Source organism: Mya arenaria, chromosome 14, assembly GCF_026914265.1.
Source record: "Mya arenaria isolate MELC-2E11 chromosome 14, ASM2691426v1".
In the NCBI taxonomy this organism is placed as follows: Eukaryota; Metazoa; Mollusca; class Bivalvia; order Myida; family Myidae; genus Mya; species Mya arenaria.
Genome location: NC_069135.1, coordinates 27,458,112 through 27,478,409, shown reverse-complemented (window position 1 = coordinate 27,478,409; position 20,298 = coordinate 27,458,112). Strand labels below are relative to the sequence as shown.

The window sequence follows — 20,298 nt, the reverse complement described above, 5'->3', positions numbered from 1 at the left end:
AGGTTAATTTATGTAGTTAGTGTACGATAATCTTTAAAGTGTCATGTCTTGCATTATCATCAATTGCGGTCTCAGCTTACATCAAGCGTCGATTTTTCTTTCAGATTACAGCAACAGTAATAAGCTCAAACTGATTTTCATAGAAGAGTATGTGTCTTTGTTGGCTTACATTGATCAAAATACGTCGTATAAGAATAATAACAATAATACATATATTTGACCTAAAGTATTGCACGTATTAATAATATATCGTATTACTAATCATCTGCACAGCTCATGGTTGTATAAGGGGAATTTTTAAAATTATCATGTTTAAGATGTCATTCAAGTACAAATATCATAACTATATGCATAGACATAACCTAGTCGTTGTATTTCTTCCTATTACCGAGCTATATTTAGCGTGGGTGGTTTGTTGGGTTTGTTTTTATTATGTATGAATTATAAACCCACGCGCGATACATATCTGAAAATAAGGTTGTCCGTATTCACCTTAAGTGAGTCACGGTGTTATAATACTCTTAGCTCATGTCAAATCATAATAAGGCCAAAAACAATAATACCTGTGTTTCCGGTAACATGGCGATTCCCAGACGACGATTATTGATTATTATTTTTTCGATCGTATGCATGGTATTTTCGTACCAGCCTAAGCGAAATCCAGGCATTCAAATGGGATCATTCGGTATCAGACTGACCGAATTAGATACAAACCATAGCCACGCGCCTTTAGTGTTATCACCGCTCATGCTCTGACGTCACAAATTGTACCGTTTGATCTGCAGCCGACACATTCCAATAAATGTAAAAGTGTTATTAACTTTCGCAGGTTTTTGTTTGGATTTGGATTTCAGTTGATGGGACTTAAATAAGGCAAAATAAATAACCATTTGATAATTGCGGATAAATTAATATAACGATTAATGAAATGTGTATTGGAACCTGGCAGTTAGCCTGCATCGATTCGCAAAGCCTAATCGTAAGAAGCCTGCATGATATACGCAAAGCCTAATCGTAAAAAAAAGGTTTTATTTTGGACATGGATATGGATATAAAAATAACACCGTCAATAATAAGTAAATGTTAGTTTTGAATTTATTTTGAAAGTAAAGTATAAATAAGCCTATAAGAATATTAAAATGTTACAACATTCTTGAACAGACTGGAATTTCAAAATCGAAATGTTGAGCTTACAGACATTAGTTTAGTCATTTGAAAAACTGCTAGCATATATGTATTATTGACCTAACAATGTTAACCAACACATGCCTGAATACGTATCTTATCATCGAATCTATGTCGCATGGTAACATATTAACAGTATAACAATGTGTATTCATTTTTACCTCAAGGCCTTGATATCCATTTAAGGCAGAACGCCGCTAGGCTTGCATACTTTTATAACCTTAATTCGGAATCTATCATCGGCAGATCGACATAACATTTTTAGCAAATTAATGCGCGAACGGGCTTATCAACCAAAGCACTGTTAGAACTGCGACCTAAAATCCCTGTAATGAGTATTGTAGGGGGCTTATCCTAGTTTCACTCCAATAAAATGTGTATGTATGGCAATAAGCAATAACAAATTTCTCAGTTTCCGCTTAGTGCGAGCTTAGCTAACAAGTTTAGTTTGGATCTCAGACCGACTCAACTCTGATCTTAACCACACAGTAGTGTAGTCCGTACAAATTCCAACCCCGTATTGAAAACATATTTTAAGTTGATAAGTTTTATTATATCATTACTCTGAGTACAATTGTGAATAAAGAAATATTATGCATTCAAATCATAATATGTATTAAGGGTCACTAAACGCTACGCTTTCCGCTGGTGCGCACGTTTCATAAATGACAAATTATTTTATACAATATATTTGTTCTATTAACCATAAATCTCGCGATGTTATATCTGCAGTATAACACGATGTTAATGTTGTTCTGGTATGGCAATCTAAGCGAGACCCTACTAGCTCAATGTAGTTATCTGTCCTTGCTATCTTCTATACATGTACGGTCTGAAAATGACATTTAGATTAAATTCAACGCATGTAGAAGAACGAATAAGTGTATTTATTATACAAGTTCACTTAAGTTATATGCTTTCTGAGTATTATTATATCAAGCCTATAGTACTATAATGTTACTATCATTTCCATTACAGATAGAACTTAGCTATATTACTTTGTCGAACGTAACGAGGCTCTGCTCTAAACAAATTCTTGACTCAGACTGACTCCTAACGAATATCGTGGCGCATTTATACCCGCACCCGAAACGATAGTAGTGCCAACAAATTTAGTGGCAGTCATATAACCGCAACAAAAAAGAACGTTTTTTTTTAAATTAATGACAGCCATCTTGAAAAGTAAGCTACTGATTCAAAGAAAGGCTCTGAACATAGCTTTAAGTTTTGCAGGCTTTACATGACTGCCCTTTAAAACAGCGCAAGTTGCACGGAATAACAAAAGAGCTAACATTGTGCGAGTAGAGGAAACTTACGATTACAAAATGTAATAAATGTAAGAAATGTGGATATAACGTCGCATCAACGGTAAGGAAACTTAATGCATTTGAACATCAAACATATCGAAGGAAGATATAATTCAACGTTTAAGAGCTTAAGGCATGTTTAAGTTTAAAAATGGGTCACTAAATGCTTGTAACGACCGGTCGGAGTGAAGTTGATTTAAATTGCACTTTTGACAAATGCACGACTGGAGTAGGTTTATGATATATTTACCCCTCCGAATGTCAACATGATCTAGATGGAATGGTGTAAGTATATAATTAAATCATGTTTAATATAATTTATATTTTCAGGTTAATAATGTACTAATATTTATTATATGTTTAACTTTGAAGGTAAATCTAATTGATTAACATTAACAACACTGTCGTATTATTTTGAAGTTTAGAGTACATTTTAATAAAAATGCATAAATGCTTAATCCGCGGCAGTGCACTGTTCATGAAACTAAAACTTCAGATAACGTGTCATTTGCAATTATGAATTACTCCATACTTGAGAAATAATTCGAGTATTCCACATTTGTATTTGGTGCTTTTTTAACTGGGGAATTTGTGACAATGTAGCTTTCTTTAAAAACCAAAATCATTATAGTTAATATTCTTATTACTGTATACAAATCATATGCTTTATTTTTGCTCTGATCATTCAAGTGAAATGAGTCAAATTTAATGCATTAAAATTAAAAAAGGATGGCTTTGCATAAACCTATATTTTGCCCCTTCAAAACGAAAGAACTATGCTCAGATCTGAGATAGTAATCTTTCATAGATCAGATCACACCGGCTTATATTTAGAAATATACACCGGAAGCTATATGTAGGACACCATCTTGAAAGAGGACTTTCGGGTACGGTACATAACATACTACTTAAGGATGTATCAGATTGGATTGTCAGTGTTGTTCATGGAACAGTTACAAAATGTCCCATAGTTGAATAATGCTAAATATCTTTATTTCTTTCGAGGTACATATTAACACTAATATTAGCATTGCTGCTTAGTTGTGATTTGTTATTCAGTAGGTTGAAGGCATTGATGGATTTCGTACCCCAAATGTATGATATAAAACAGTTGCATATCATATATTAACCATATATCAATCGCGTTATTCTAGTTGTCTAAATAGCTATCGCTGTACATTAATAATACACATACAGATCATTCTTCTTTGCGCCATAGATACTTGTATATCTATTTATTTGAGTATAAGAATACCTGTGGCATGGATTCTATCCATCGGTCAGACATTGAAACAGGTGCAGAACCTGAAAACCACTCTCCTGCACATCTCCTGACAAAAGTTCGTATAGTGATGAGTTTGGCCATGGCTGTGTATTCAGAGAATCCTCTCTAGTTATGCATGGCCATCGCAGGGACGTATTTATCCGACCCCTGCAGGCGAGACAAAGGGATGACAATCACATTTTTAAGACTTCTTCTTTAACGTGGCGTCAGACCTTGGGCGATCAAGAAAAATGAGCACTTTAGAAAGGCGACATGCAGATATAAATAATGGTTTAAAGTAAAATTCAAAACGAAGAGTGTGATGGTCGAGGACCAACTTCAGCAAGGATGGACAAAAAGCAAGTCACTCCAATAAAAAGTAGCAAGACTGAAACATGAATGTATATTTATTTATATAATAAGATAAGGTGTATATCATTTATTTATACTATGTTACACTGACTGTCATGAAACCCAACAACAATGCGTTTTAAATTTTAACTTTCTTTTTTCAAAGCCCGTATAAAAACGGAATATATTATGAGATGATCTATGCTGGACAATGCCTTTGAAATTCTGGCGCTCGTAGAATATAGTTGGTAAACATGTCATAAAACATCAACGTATAGATCTAGATTACTTTAACATTTTATGTTATTTTGATTCTGTCGTGAAAATACTTTTAACGCTACGCTTTCTCTAAATTATCAAGTTTGTTTCTGCTTATTTTTTTTTAAAACTGAAAATACAAAATAAAGATGCGACGATTTACTTTTAATGGCTTTATAAAGATTAGATGTGTTTGTCCACGTGTGACCTAAATAAACCAGCCATTTGTTTCTGTACACAGTAACATATGTTTAAAAATGTTGGCGTGATATCGCAGTCGAGTTTCATAATTACATTTCAATATTTGACCATATTGACCTTGTTCGCCTTTAAACAAGCATTTCTTATGCAATCTTTATCAGCGTTTATTACAATACGCAAATTTTTGCATGATATCTCACACAAATTCGAAAACCATCAAAATCGCTGTTTTTGACACACACTTTGTCCGCACTCTTATGTTAGCAACGTTAATTGTAAGATCTACACATTTTTAAAAAAGAAATATGGTAATGCTATCAGGCAACAACTTGATACAATTAGTTGTTTTTTTTCATAGGCAAAGTAATCGGACTTTGTTTGAATATATACATATAATTCAATATTTTGGTTTATACTAATGTATTTTAGCTCGATTGTGACGAAAGCTGATAGCTTATAGAATCACTCTCGAGTCCGTTTCCTGGGCAGTAACCAGTACTGTGTCCTTTTTGAGAGGCTATGAGAAAGTACCGCTGCTGGGGATCGAACCCTCAACCTCTTGGGTGAGAGGCGGACACCTATACCACTAGACCACTCTCACCCGTTTTAATTCAATATTTTAGCGCTAAGGTCAGAATTAAAAGTATGTCCATTTGCAAAATGTCCATCAAAATATGTTGTTACTCTCTATCAAGAGAAGCTTGAATCACTTGAAGAGGGGCGCATCAACATTAACACAAATAATTACCAGTATGGCGATAACAAGGCCTTTTATGATGTCAGTAATGAATGTGAGACGGTTTTGTTTCGGAACTTTGAAAATCTAAGAAAGAAAATAGATGAAGTAAGAGAAAAGTCCGTGATGCTGACTGCCACGATGGAGCGCTTTGATGAACTTCAGTGCATGATAAATGTCAATATGTAGCACAGTATTGTCATATGCGTTAAATCAATATGGTATGCCTGCTATCTAGAATGTATATACCTTTTGGTAAACGTTTTGTGGTGGCTGTAAAAAGTCGCTCCGATATGTATGTCCTTCGAGTCTAGTAATGCTTTAATGACTATGGGGAAAATAATACAGCTTAAGGTATCTGAGATTAAAATAACATTTTTATTTTATTCAGCTATTGGCATGTATGCTGAACTTTAATGCTTGGTGACCCCATGTACTTTTGGCATCAATTGAAAGGACACAACTTACTCATTATTTATACACATAGGAATATGTTAAATAAATAACTGAAAATACATTGCAGAAAAATATATGGCAGTATGTGTGATTGTTCCTTATTTCAACTTAAATAAAAAGAAAATTGATCTTCCAATATCGAAACAGAGTGTTTGCAATATTTGTATTGGTATAAAAATTGCATATTTTTCATATTAACATTCAATTCTATCATGATACCAAAATACTTTGAAGTCACAAGGCATCAAAAGTTCACATTATTGTACATCGGATAACTTAAGCCCTTCCTGGAGTGATGACATCGTTGCATATTTCATTGCATCAATGCCCTTATCATAACTGCTCAATATTAGAAACTAAGAAAAAATAGAATAACATATCAAATCTTTTTCAAACTGGATCACTGATTTTAGCTCTGCAAAATATATTTTTACAAATTCAATTCTTCACCAAAAATTTGGCGATCGCACTTACAAAGATCTATTTAAATCATTTTTACAGTAATGTTGTAATGTTCTTCATGAGATGACAGAAGAATTAAAGGGATTAAAATTGAAATGCATACTGAGCCTGCCAATGCTGAACTTAACTAAACAATAAGCCGACGAAAGAGTTATAGCTTGTTGTATTGAAAACATTTTAGATTGATGAAAGAAATTACAGCCAGCCACGATGCGTTTAGAAGCCTTCCCGAAAATGCATAGTTTGGAGTGATTCGAATAATTAAAAAATACTGCCAAGGTCAAGGTTATATTTTAGTTGTATAAGCGCACGAGTTTTAAAAACGTCTGTGTGGGTAAATAATGCATTGTAAATGTTTGCAATGCACATAAATTGTCACCAAGTTGAGGTACATTTTTATATCGCGCTTGTTCGTATTATCAGTTCTTAAACAACGTTAATTTATTTCATTTTGTTCATCTTTATCTAATTTGCTTTCTCTTTCTATGTCATATCAAGACTTTCCCTTTACTATTTTTCTTCAGATTTGATAACGTTTTCCCCGTGCACGAAATGGACGAAATTCTTTGATTAGTAAATTTTGTGGTTTATTTTTTTGTCTTTCCTTTATTCTCTTTACTAGCGTTCCGAATGTTTTTATGTTTGACTTTTGTTATAATGTCGCTTTTTATTATAATATTGCATTTATTCATACTTCAGCGAATGCATTTTATGATACATAATGGTTTATTTGAAATTTGTGTTTCCTTTTTCCATTGACTGGTGTAGGGATATTTTCCAGCTGACAAAAATGAGAACCGGGGCGTTCGCGACATTACATATAGCAGCCTAAGATTACTTTTTATTGTTTGTTATTTTATATATTGCAATAACCAGTTTTGTAAATAACCATAGTCAACTAGGAATCAATGTTCTCGTAGTTAAAGGAATTATCCGTACTCACTGTGACAACGTAACAAATTGCATATGTAATTATATAAATAGCACTTGGCAGCATGTGTGACATTGATATTGTCAACCCGAGAGCAGAATGTCATTTTGTTTCAAGGGTTGACAAAATAAATGTCACACATGCTGCCATATGATATTTATTTTATTTTAGCGAACCAAATTAAGTACATACAAACGTTTTAAAATGTTTTTGATTCAGTAGTAAACAAATTCAACAAGGTCAACAAAATATGAACTTATCACTGGTGACAGTTCCTGTCGTATAATCTTTTTGTGTACACATTGACTAGTGATTGTTGTATGTATATAAGAGAGGCAATCACGTCATGATTAAAATATTGAACCAGTTATTTTCCCTTCTGAGACATTCAAAATATCACTGTGGTCACATGACCTGACAGTGAATTCTCGTTTGGTCACGTGTCAAAAAGGTTAAAAATGTTTCTGATAGTCAAAATATCATTTTTTTCGGGTAATGGGATTTTACCATTGTAGACAAAAGTGAGGTATAATAAAGCCATTTACCTTATTATGTGACGTATTGCGAAAGGGCATTTACTGATGCCCAACCCATTTGCATGTCCTTTTAGATATGTTGCGGGTGAACGTACGAAAATACCCCATGTGGTGGGGAAAAAAGCGAAATATTAATCTGAAGTATTATTCGCCCCGCCACATGGCATAGTGTCGTATTTTCATAAGTTCGCCCCGCCAGAAAGTGTATTTCGTAGACACGTCCAAAGCTCGATCAAGGCAAATAGTACCACTGCATTTTAAGGGTCCGTGTTACTGTATCAGTATGTTCATTGTTTCCATAGATCTGATCAATTGTCGCTTATAAAGTAGATAGTTCTTCTGTGGAAATCAATTCGATCATTGTTGTTCGCATTTTCGCTTTTTTAATTGCAAAATTGAAACGAATTATTCAAATAACAACTAAGAAAGGTCTTACAAAACTGGAGTATTTCTACACTAGCGACATTTAACCGTTTACCCGTTTTTGGTTTACCATTGCATGCTCAATTGTTTGCCGTATTTTCCTATTTTTGTTCCATCATTTGGTGTATTTTCGAATTTGTAACAAAAATACAAGATTGCAGGAATCAGCCATCATAGGTACAAGTGTAGTAAATAGCTTTGATGATAAAGCTTTGAGTACATTACCGTTCTGAATGTGCAAAATATGCAAAATTATATAAGACATAAGTGCTGTCATAAAATTAGTTCTGTCGGCATTTATGTTCATAATGTTTCGTGTGCACCTAACTGCTTAGGATTCATTTACAAGTCGTGATCCTTGTGCTTCTATACCGGGTTTATATTTTAATGTATAACCACTGGGCATGTCCCTGCTGCTTTCAGTGAGGTATTGTAAATGTCCAAAAGAAACTTTCTATTCGACGACCAATCTAAAAACCAATACGATATATCTGTTGCCAAATAGCCATTACAGAGTTCATTCATTTTCTCTATTGAATACCGGTAGGTAAAAATGTTGTTTTATTACACATATTTAGAACAATTTACATATGTATACTGTTTTGAAAGTAAATATGGTATACCAATGTTATTCGCCATTTTTTTCAAATTTAATCAATTAATCGTCAATAAAACATCAAAGCCGCCACACAAAACGTTTCGATGAATGTTTTGGATGATCCATACAATTTCAATGACATCATATTACCTTCATTCTGCATGTATTTTGTAACATTATTTCGTTTAACCTTAAAAATATTTATATATATTTCACAGAGCTTTGAAGAACAACCGCCGCCTGCACATCGCCAATATGGCATGTGGCTCAAGAGGAGGCATTGTCTTAATAGGTCTCCGACTAAATCCTGCTGGCGACTATTCAAACGGTACCTTCTTCTACGAATTGTTCAAACTACTGATTATGTCTTTTGAGAAAGCACTGGTCCAAAGAATGACATTTATAAATGATATCGGATCTAAAAGAACTAATGTGTTATGTCTATTTCATTCAACCCTCTCATTTGATTATATCAATGTTTACCATTTAAACATAAAAGTTAGTTTCAATGCCACCCACGACGTTCATGATATGTTTAGAGATGACCAGCTTGTATTTCATTTTATCCGTACGCAGTTGCGTAATACCAAGAAAAACATGAAACGCTTTACCGAAGTAAGCTTTCTCTTAACAAAAGACATATACACGGTGCGCCATTTATCATACGATGTCCACCTTGAAGTGGCAGTCGAGGTTGATCCAGCAAATAGATGGCCTGTGAGCACAAAAGCCAGTCTATCATGCGATTGGCGTACTTCTGTGAAATATAAGAAGTACAAAAACCTAGCATTCCATAAAAGTCCACATAGCTAAGCTACAATTAATCCTTAAAAATTCAACGATGACTTTGGGTTAGAGACGAAGCACACATAAGCTTTTACATTATAATGTATATCTGGAAATGTAATAATTGTAGTTATTGTTAATATTAATATTGATTGCTTTATTCCTAATTTTCAAAGCTTGTGTATCACATACGTTAAGTGATTCCCCATGACGGCGTAGTTTTTGATACTCCTCTCTTTGTGCACACTTGCGAATAAAAAGATCCTGAAAAAAAGGCTTACATAAGTAAACTGTTAAGAATATGGCGGACCGCTTTATACTTCCTAAAATTGTGTTTGAACTGTATCGCCCGACACCCAAATCACTACGTTCCCTCCCTCCATTTGTTTGAACAAAATAAAATCTGGAAGAGAAATCCCTCAAACGTTCAGAATGCACTTAAAGCCTCGCTTTGATTGAACCCGTCCCCGACAGTACTTAAATGATACGAACTTTTAACACCTGCTTTAATTACGCCACATTAAGTTTATATTTTGTTCATCGAGTTAAAAACGAAAATATAAATAACATACGCTATGTTATATTTTCTAAAAGAAGATCGGGCGATTTAAGTTAATATATTTAGCAAAAGTGCCCAATAAAGTACTTTTTCAATGAATAGGTGCCGTTAACTCGACGAACAACATATCAATCGTTTGTGGCCTGAAGATATTGTAGTTGTTTTTTAAGAATCAGACAAATTATTTAACAATAACCTCGCTTGTTGTAAGGACGGACAGTAATATTTTTTTTTAAATATATTATCAAATGTCAGAAGAATTCCCAATGCTTGTTTAGTGTGCTTGCTCTCAATCTATGTACAACAAAGCCAAGAGCGGATCAATAAATTGACGTAAAAGAGTTGTGAGATACGCCTCCACATACTTTCTTTTATATAAACAAATTTACGAAGGCGAAATTAGGGAGGTGCGCGCTGGATGCACCCTTGCTAGATTTGATTGTGAAAATACACGAACAGCATTTGTTTGTCCAAGGTAATAGTGCAAATATATGTGCATTACCTTGCATCTGCTAATCTTGATAACGATTATGTGCATTGTTGCTGGTGTGTCAGAACGGTTGAATATATATGCAAGAATTAAGGAAAATATTTAAAGTGGTACCGTGACAGATTTTTTCTCGTCTGACCAAAAAAGGCGTTTAAATGAATTAAAAAAACTGAGCCAAATTAGCGAGGGAGATTGTATCCGACGCATTCAAAAATAATTCGAAATTTATTAAAACAAATACACAATTAAATAAAACTTAATACATATACGTATGTTTTGAACTATCAATAGCAAAATATTGCTTATAACAATTTGCTTTGGGGAAATCAAGGTATTTTTTACAGTGGCTCTGTTTCACAAACAGCTTTTGAAATACAATATAAATCTGAGTTGATTGGATACTTATATAACTCAAGTCAACCTTAACGTCACATGACAACATTTAATGACTATTTTGTGTTCCTGTTTATCCAAATAAAATGGAAGATTCACGTATTACGTATGACTAACATTATATACCACCCATTTTAATGTTACAACAATTCAGGATACTGTCGAACGGAAGACAACGATCGCATCTTTATCTTGCCAGTGTTTGTTAAAACTCCAAAGTTTCATTTGAACTGCCTTGGTTGCCTGGAATGTATAATAAGTATGATTCGAGGGTATTATTTAAATTTCCACTTGTTATTATGTACATAGTTATTTTTAAAATATTTGTTTTGGCATGATTCGAAGATACAACAAAATGGTATATGAGATTTGAATCCTAACACGCTAACAACTGCTATTTCAATGATTACACAAAACTAAACAGTTTGTTGAAATATCTTTCTGACATTTTTTGGCCCAAAAGCGTGCTTTGCCAAAGACATTTTTGAATAAAGATCGACACCATTAAACATGATTACGTATATCTTTAAAGTTTAACACAAAATACAATACCTCATTCAGCCCTTCTCTGAGCTGAGATTAATCATTAAAATATACACGTTTTACAGTCTAAAATGCTAATGTATTGAATAAATAAGAGCAAAAGACTGATAAACATGGTGTTAAAGTTGTGTCATTTAAGTAAACAGTAAATATTTCAACAGTAAATAGTCACTTAATATTTAAACGTAAAACTACCTTATCCATACAGTATTTAGGTTTTGTCGAAACACTCCAGCAGCAACATCCCACACATAAAATGATCGTAGATATAGGGCTTAAAATACTAACAAGCATTATCAAAAAACCCACAGAAGCACTATCCGCTTTTGAACGACCAAGAAGTGTGCAGGCTAACAACATCATAAGCGCCAGACAAAACAGCAGCAATATAAAGATGAGCAAACATGTTATTCGTGGAAAGTAGTTGTGGATATGGAAGTTTTTCATAAAGAATGACTGGTTTGCAATGTTCTCGATGTCGTCAATATCTTCATCTGTAAGCTGTTATGATAAAATCGTTAAACGTTTGATAGGTAGTACAAGAAATACACAGGTTGGTTTAAAACGTCAACACAAATGGTAGAGTTTGTTTAAGATTAAGAAAACTTTTTTAAAAATACTTAAGGTGACACTCTTATTCAAAATCAATACATACACATGTATAACATCAATTGTGACTGATAAACCTTTAAACTTTTACTAAATAATGCATTTATGTGAAATATTTATTACTGATAACAAGATTGTAACCTTGTATTTAATAGCAGAGAGCGCAGAACGTATTAAATGATTGGTGAATGCTTAAGATTTACTGTGGTCTACTATAGTCTCATAAGGTAGAAATACCGTGTTTTATGCTCATTTCTTTCAAATTAAACTCGGTTTCCTTCAGAAGAACCATTGTTTCCGACATTTATTTATCCTTTTTGGAATATAAAATAATATTATTAATTGTGGTAAATCTTATCTGGGTGTAATAGTGCATCTTTAATATTATAATCATCGCTTAATAAACGTTTACATATTATCAGTTATACGTACCTTCGTTTTTCGAATAATTTCTACTCTTTTTTCTTGATCGCATTCAAGTTTGAATCTTGGTAGTGATAGGAATCCAGTTTTCTTAGACAGTGAAATTGAAATCACCCTCCCATTTGCATCTAAAATATGTGAAACATTTGTTTATGTATCAATATTTATAAAGTGAAACAGTCATTACGTATAAGGTAAGGTATTATGTGAGAAACATTTATCGGGAGAGAACAATATTAGCCATGCATACGTATTGACATACCTTTTTTCAGTTGTGTTTTCAGTCCTACAACATAGAAATGATAAAACATGAATGTATAGTAAAGTACTAGAATGTCAGCATAATGATAAGTACTAAACAATAAAATATTTTTTTTAAAGTTCTAATCTTATTACTTCAACTGATTATACTACAATGATTTACTGTAAAATGATAATTCTTTAAATGTATTACTAAGCTCTTTCAATCAGATAGCGGATAGGCGTTTCCGGTGAATTCAGCCCTGCTGGAAAACTCTTTCTCCCACCTCAGATAAGTAGATCCAATAATTTAACCATGCTAGATATTCTTATCTTGCCCACGGGTGAAGATAAAATGCCCGTATGGAACTCCCTTTTAATGGTCACCACATTATAATTACCTCCCTTGTTGAAGACTGTCGTCAGTAGCATCAAGGAAATCTTGTCTTATGGTAATATTTAGAACGCTAATTAATTATTTCTCACTTCAAATGTCACCATAAAACAGTTTTCACGCACCATTCAAGAAATAATGCTTCATTTTCCTTAGAACTATTTAAAAATAACGATTTGACTATTAACATTAACTTGATCACTGCGCGCGTATCCATGACGACCACGTGCTATCGCATATCCATACGCAATTATTTTCACTAAGCACAAAAGAGTTCCAGCAAAAAATACATTTATAATTAATTTTGTTTAACTGAGGTGGGAGAAAAAGCATCTACCATAGCCGGTCGTGTAAGATAGTTTCATCCCGACCCTCGCGCAGGGTATTTTGCGGAAACTCGGTAAACCTCGTTTCCGCAAAACACCCTACGCTCGGGTCGGAATGAACCTATCTTACACTCTCGGCCATGGGAGATACTTATAATCTTGCCCACGGGCGAAGATAAAATGCCCGTATGGAACTTCTTCCTCGTGCAGGGTGTTTTATAGTCTGTCCCCCCATGCTAGATGAGTCACGCACGGTGACGTTATAATTTTAATATCTTTTATTATAACTTTTATGTAAGCACAATTATGACATTTCAATAGATGATTTCCATTAACATTAATTTTACAAAAAATAGAGCTACAGAACAATCACCTTTAAAAGACGTTACATTGAAGGATCTTCTTGACGTATGCAGTGAATAAAAAATACTGCGCGTCATAACGTCTTCGCGTCATAACGCGCTTTCTGGTGAAATTAACAAAAATGAGTGATGTCATTTATTTTCACAAAAAGTAATTTAAGGTATGCTAGAAAAAAATATCAATCATGTGTGTCCGGTCCGGATAGAAAACTCCGACCCTCGGGCAAGCTGCTTGGCCGTTAACTCGGCAAGCTTCGTTACCTGCCAACGCAGGTGCTCTCATGTCGGAGTTTTCTATCCGGACCGGAAACACATGGCAGATATTACTATTCTTTATAGATGTGTCATGACCAAATCCTTTATATTGTCAATATTGCTAATAAAACTTGAAACTTTAATCTTCAATCTAGATCAAATGTGTAACAAAATATGTATAGCTGACAAGCATAGTGAATTGATGTCAAATATGTAATGATGTATGATAAAATATACTTAACCATTATCAATTAGAGCGTCGATAATTTTGTGATGAATGTTCGTGATATCATCGTTTTCGCAGTCGATGTATGTTTTGTTTTTCAGAATGTCTGGTACATCACACGGTTCGATTTTCAGAGGAATAATACTGAAGTCTTCTCTAATTTCCTGATGTATTGCCTCTTTTAATTCATGTTGTGCAAAGTCACTTTTTGAAAAGTCTTCCGACAAGACTACAAGCATATGTAGGCTTGCATTGATTTTGTCAGCCATGTTTTCAAATATTCCATGTCCAGGAGTAAAATCTCTTTCATGGTTGCAACATTTTACGCCTCCCTTTTCCAAATTTTCCACGATCATACGAACTTCGTTTACGTTTTCGCTAGCGTAACAAACAAACACATGATAATCCTTTTCGGGTGGTAACTGCGGCATATAAACACTATTGTGAGTTGTAACCCCCGTATTGTAAGAAGCCATGTTCGGTTGTGAAGTTATCTTCACCACGAAGCATACACAATAAACAGTATGGTGGCTGAATACTGCCAGATTTTTTCGAGTTTTTTTGCGAGAGTCAGTACGAAAAAAGCAACAGTTTGCTCTCTGCCATGTTTTTTTGTCGCAAGTTGCAGAATAAAAAGAGAAAATTAAGGTGAAAATCACAAGGCGCCTTGGCGAAAAGAGGGCAATTCTAAAGGATGCTATAGAATTATTTTGATTTATGAACTCTCAGAATTTCGGCCCTTCGTTCTGAAACTGAAAAGATAACAAAACGGCATGCATCGTCTCTTTTTTCTGAGGCACATGGGATTTAAAAAAGGCGAATCTGGCAGAAATAATTCGCCATAGGGAAGTGCAAAACTGTTATCAACTGAACAAGGTTTATAGCAGGGTATTATTAATCTTTATCTTATCGCAGTTTGTTTGACATACATTTTTGAAAATCAAAAGAAACGCTGAATTCTGAATATTTTATAAATTTAAAATGAAACAAACACTTTTGAGGAATCTCTTGCTTCTTTTGAATGTAAGTAGATATTGCTTAGACTTAAGACAAATGTTATAATTGCACTGTTCTTTATAACGTACACATTCGCTATATAATTAGTCTTTAAATGTATTCATCTACAATTGACATACATGTACGTTACTGGTTAGAGGCACAAGAACTATAATTTTAAAGCCATCAATCTAAATACATATGGAAATTACAAAGTGAAACCTAGTTATTAGAAAGACAAACGTCGTTGTTCCAGTGGGAGGGCAGGCTGCGACAAACTCACCTATCGTATTGAATAACTAGTATTATTACCAAACATGGTTTCTATAAATAGCTTTTAGAGACATTTTAAGTGATAGTGTTTAGGGTCATGGCAAAGGTCACTGTTACTGAAAACGAACAAAAAAATAACAATTGGTACAAAATAACTTTAGCTTAGTTTCACATATTGTGACTAAACCTGGTATGTAGGAAGGGTTAATGAATACCTTTTACGGTTTTCCGTTTGATGGCTCTAGGATCAAGGTCAAGGTCATTGCTACTAAAATAGAATAACGGTTGAAACTGAATTACTTAAGTTTGGGTTGACATATTGTGACCAAACTTTGTATTCGGGAATTCTTTTAAAATAACTCTTCTGGGATTGTGTTTGTGGCCCCTAGGGTCAAGATCATGGTCACGGTTACTTAAATTAGAAAAAGGGTGGCACTGAAATACTGAAGGTTGGGTTGGGTTGACGTATTGTGACCAAACTTTGAATAATGGAAAAAAATTAAGAATACCTCTTATGGCATTGTGTTTGTGGCCCCTAGGGTCAAGATCAAGGTCACGGTTACTCAAAAAAGAAAAAAACAACATATGCACTGAATAACTTAAGGTTGGGTTGACATATTGTGACCAAACTTTGTATATGAGAACGGTTTATATAGATCATTCATGGGGTTATGATTGGGGTCCCTAGGGTTAAGTTCAAGGTCACTGTTACAAAAAATATAAAAACGCTTAAAACTGATGACTTAAGTTTGACATATTTTGACAAAACGTGGTACATGGGAAATGTTTATCGATACCTTTCTTGGGATTAGGATTGGGAACTCAAGGATCAAGATCAAGGTCACTGCTACTTAAGATAGAAAAACGATTGAAATTCAGTATCTTCAGTTATGGTTGCCTAATTGTTAGTTGTTGGTTTGTAGGAAGGGTCAATAGAAACCTATCATGGGATTAGATTACCAAACACACAATACGCAAAAATCAGCTTACAAATATTTTTCACAACATAGGCTGAAGATCTTCTGTCAACCATTGAAAACCTGGTTTCGTCATTTTGTGGTGTTTCTTGTATTTATATAAAACCGATTCCATTGGATAAAATGATTAAAAAATATAAGGACGTAGCAGTTACGTTATATTAATTTTACTTTTTTAATTTTACTTTTCTATTCGATTTAAAATAAAGAAAATATGTAATTATTTTGTTTATAGTAACAGTACTCTGATTTTACCGTATATAATGGAAAGGTTTCATAATGTATACCACACTATATGTAGCCATTCGTTCTGATATTACACAGCATATATGTTTATATAGATTCAATAACCTATAAATATAGTGACTTACTGTCAAGCAAATGGTCACCAGACAAGTATTTAAATAGCGGAACATTTAAAATGAACCCATTTCATATCGTTTAAAACGCGCCCTTTTTATTATGTCAGGCTGTTCAGAACTATTTGTGCCAAAATACCACAGTGCCCTGAACCACTCTATTTCACAAACCAAACAGGCGTTATTGATTTATTTTCTTCATTTGTCTCTGCCAGGTCCTTCTGCTTTGTGCATCGCAGTGCCCCGATCACAAACCGTTTGCTTCAGATGCAGGTTGCGTTTCGGATTGCTCTGAACCATTTTATATCAGGAACAATACGTGTGTGTTTGATTGTGGGGTTGACTTTGTTGACGAATCCCGACAGTGTGTTTTGTCTTGCCCAAACACCTACGTGTATCGTGAAACTTTAAAGGCTACAGGAACTGATATGTTCGTTGAAAAGAAGTGCATACATGCCTGTGACAAGAATGAGGTTAATTTCAACAATGAATGTCTAAAACGCTGCCCAAAACAGCTGATTCATGTGACCTCGGATGAATATCGGTGTGTTTCAAAATGTCCGCCGGAACAGCAATACATCCAAAACATGACTGTTAATGATATAGAGTACATACAATGTACTAATAAATGTGCGCAATATGTACATAATGACGTATGTGTATCAAGATGTCCTTCGCAGATGGTGTATTTGAACTATGTGTGTATGAAATCTTGTCCACCGAAGTATGTCGAGACAGGTGGACAATGCCTACAGGAATGCAATGAAATCTTATTACAGTTTATGTGTAAATGCCCGAAAGATAAGCCTTTTATTGAAGATAAATTGTGTATTACCAACTGCGGTATTGACACATTCTCGTCTAACCCATTTTTTTGTGGTGAAAAATGTTTTAACAATATTACCGTAGCAAACAGCAGATTTACCAAAAAGTTTGAGTGTGTAGCAAAGTGCTCTTTTGATAAACCTTTCATCTGCAATGATGATATCTACTATCGTTCTGAATGTGCAGAACATGTTCATTATGGAGGACATAAGTTTTGCCTTAAAAATTGTCCTACCAATAGCTATGTGCAAAATGGTTCGTGTACACCTCACTGTGTTGGTTACATTTACAGACATGTCGACTGTCTTGAGAGATGTCCAAATGGAACATTCAGGTGGGTGGAATCAAACTGTTACAATAGCTACCCGTATTATGAAAGATGCAGTACTAAACACTGTGTCAACACCTGTCCGGAAAACCTTTATAGTAATGGAACAGATTGTGTAGAACATTGTTCCAAAAATCAATATCTCAGGAACAACACTTGTGTGTCAAGTTGCAATGATAACGAAAATAAGCAGTCTGTGATCTACAATTCAGGAAAAGAGGGATACGAATGTGTCGTTAATTGTTAGCCGAACTTATTTTTGTACAACAATAGTTGTGTTCATCACTGTCCGTCAGAAATGTCCCTTTCGCTGAATAGGACATGTGTTAAACACTGTCCACAAGAAAAGAAATTAATTTCAACAGTAAAACCTCCGATAAATTGTTCAAGGTCACGGTGCAATGTGCTTTTAAATAATGACTTCTACAATTATTTGGCCTGTAATGATTCATGTTTGGAAAGCGAACTTGCTTCAAATGGAAGCTGTGTATCATTCTGTCCAAAAGGTTATTATTATTTGAATGATACTTGTCTGAGCACGTGCCCGTCGTATGCGCCATTTTTGCAACCAACGATTTTAACATATCAAACATGGGAACGTGACTGGAACGTTTATAGAGTTCAAACATACAATTTGACATCATTGACTTGCGTTGGTTCGTGTTCTAAACCTTATACCATATATGACTTTCAGACGAACACATGCACGGTGCAATGTACGGATACACGACCATTTATACTTGAAGTGAATTTCACATTGACATGTGTCCAACAATGTCCTTTAAGTGAAAACGTAAAGGTGCATGGAAAGACCGAAATTAGATTAGGAGAGGAACTTAAAACAGTTAACAGCATACATTGCGCAAGTTACTGTCCAAACGATACATTTTATTTTAATGGAAGTTGTTTAATGGCATGTCCATCTGAAGCAAATCATATATTTGACGGAAAATGTGTAAGATGTGCGAAATTTACGCAAATGATAGGTAAGCTTGCCTACTGCGTAAATGATTGTCCTCAAACAATGTTTGAAAATGGCAATGTATGTGTTGAGACTTGCCCTAAAGGCAATGCATATATCATCAACAGGCGCTGCTCCATATGTCCCGAAGAGGCACCATTCCAACTTCCTGTTATTTTAGGAGATGATAAATGTGTGAAGAGTTGTGAAGAGGATAATAAACTTGCTGATTTTTCTTGTGAAAACTGTGAAGATGCGGTTAATGCTAAATGTATTTATTCATTCAAATGTAACAAAACGGTTATGATCAACTATGACGGAAAGTTCTTAAAATATTGTCCAAATGGATATCTTTTCTTTAGGACCGGTTGCATTTGGAAGACCACCTCCTTGATAATATCATTAGTATCATTTATATTGGCACTAACAATCGTAATATACAGCATAAAAGTAATCCAAGAATACATTGTTTTCGTTTATTCCTGTTTTTGGATACCGGTAAGTACGGCGTAAATATAACATCCAGTTTATAAGTACATTTTATGCATTAAGGTCATACTGTTTAGCACACTACTTGAATAATTAAAGTTTTTACTTCAATTTACCCATTATTTTCAAGTTGTTTTTGGACCATTTCATTGTAAAATATTCAGATGTAAATGCATTTTCGACACTACTTTGCACAACATTGTATTTTATTCCAGGCAGAGATTCAAACCAAGCTGAATGTTCAAAATCTGTTGGACACAAAGTCAGGCTTTGACAACGAAGTGTGCGAAACTAGACTTTAAATCAAATCCAATATTATACCGTTGTTCCTTTATCCACACTGAATCTAAATGTTAACATTTGGTTCGACCAACAGCAAGGATTTGTCAACAGAGTGTTCGAAACTAAACTTAAAATCAAATTTCTTATCAATAAGATGCTTACAATGAAATGAATACGCTCCATTAACTGATTTGATGTCATCTCGCAATCATTTTATTTGACTTATAATTGTGGTGAATTTGATTCTCTGTTATATATTCAACACATAACTAGTGCAGTTTGTCTTTGTTCATCCCAATGTCATAACTATTTGGATATTATCGCATCACATAGGAAATATTTTGTCAGAAGGTATTGCAAGAAGTGGATATTTATTGCCTTTTAAAACGACATGTTAAGTTCCACGCGTAATTACAAAATCTGGCGCATGTCAGAGGAACGCCATCAAGACGCAAGCATAGTTCAGTAATGTTATCGTAAAGAGACAAACGCTG

The 20,298-nt window shown here is 34.2% G+C and overlaps 2 protein-coding genes across 2 annotated transcripts; one reads left to right on the top strand and one right to left on the bottom strand.

Moving 5' to 3' along the window:
* Nucleotides 1-11,086: 11,086 nt before the first annotated feature.
* On the bottom strand, nt 11,087-14,790 carry LOC128215966 (uncharacterized). Its single transcript, XM_052922566.1, has 5 exons — nt 14,331-14,790; nt 12,774-12,797; nt 12,521-12,639; nt 11,675-11,980; nt 11,087-11,179 (listed from the first exon to the last, which is right to left on the bottom strand). Exons 1-5 carry the CDS (start codon nt 14,788-14,790, stop codon nt 11,087-11,089), a joined length of 1,002 nt encoding a protein of 333 aa, XP_052778526.1.
* A 3,268-nt stretch (nt 14,791-18,058) lies between these two features.
* Nucleotides 18,059-20,031, top strand: LOC128218567 (proprotein convertase subtilisin/kexin type 5-like). Its single transcript, XM_052926259.1, has one exon. It carries the CDS (start codon nt 18,371-18,373, stop codon nt 19,544-19,546), a length of 1,176 nt encoding a protein of 391 aa, XP_052782219.1. The 5' UTR covers nt 18,059-18,370; the 3' UTR covers nt 19,547-20,031.
* Nucleotides 20,032-20,298: the final 267 nt, after the last annotated feature.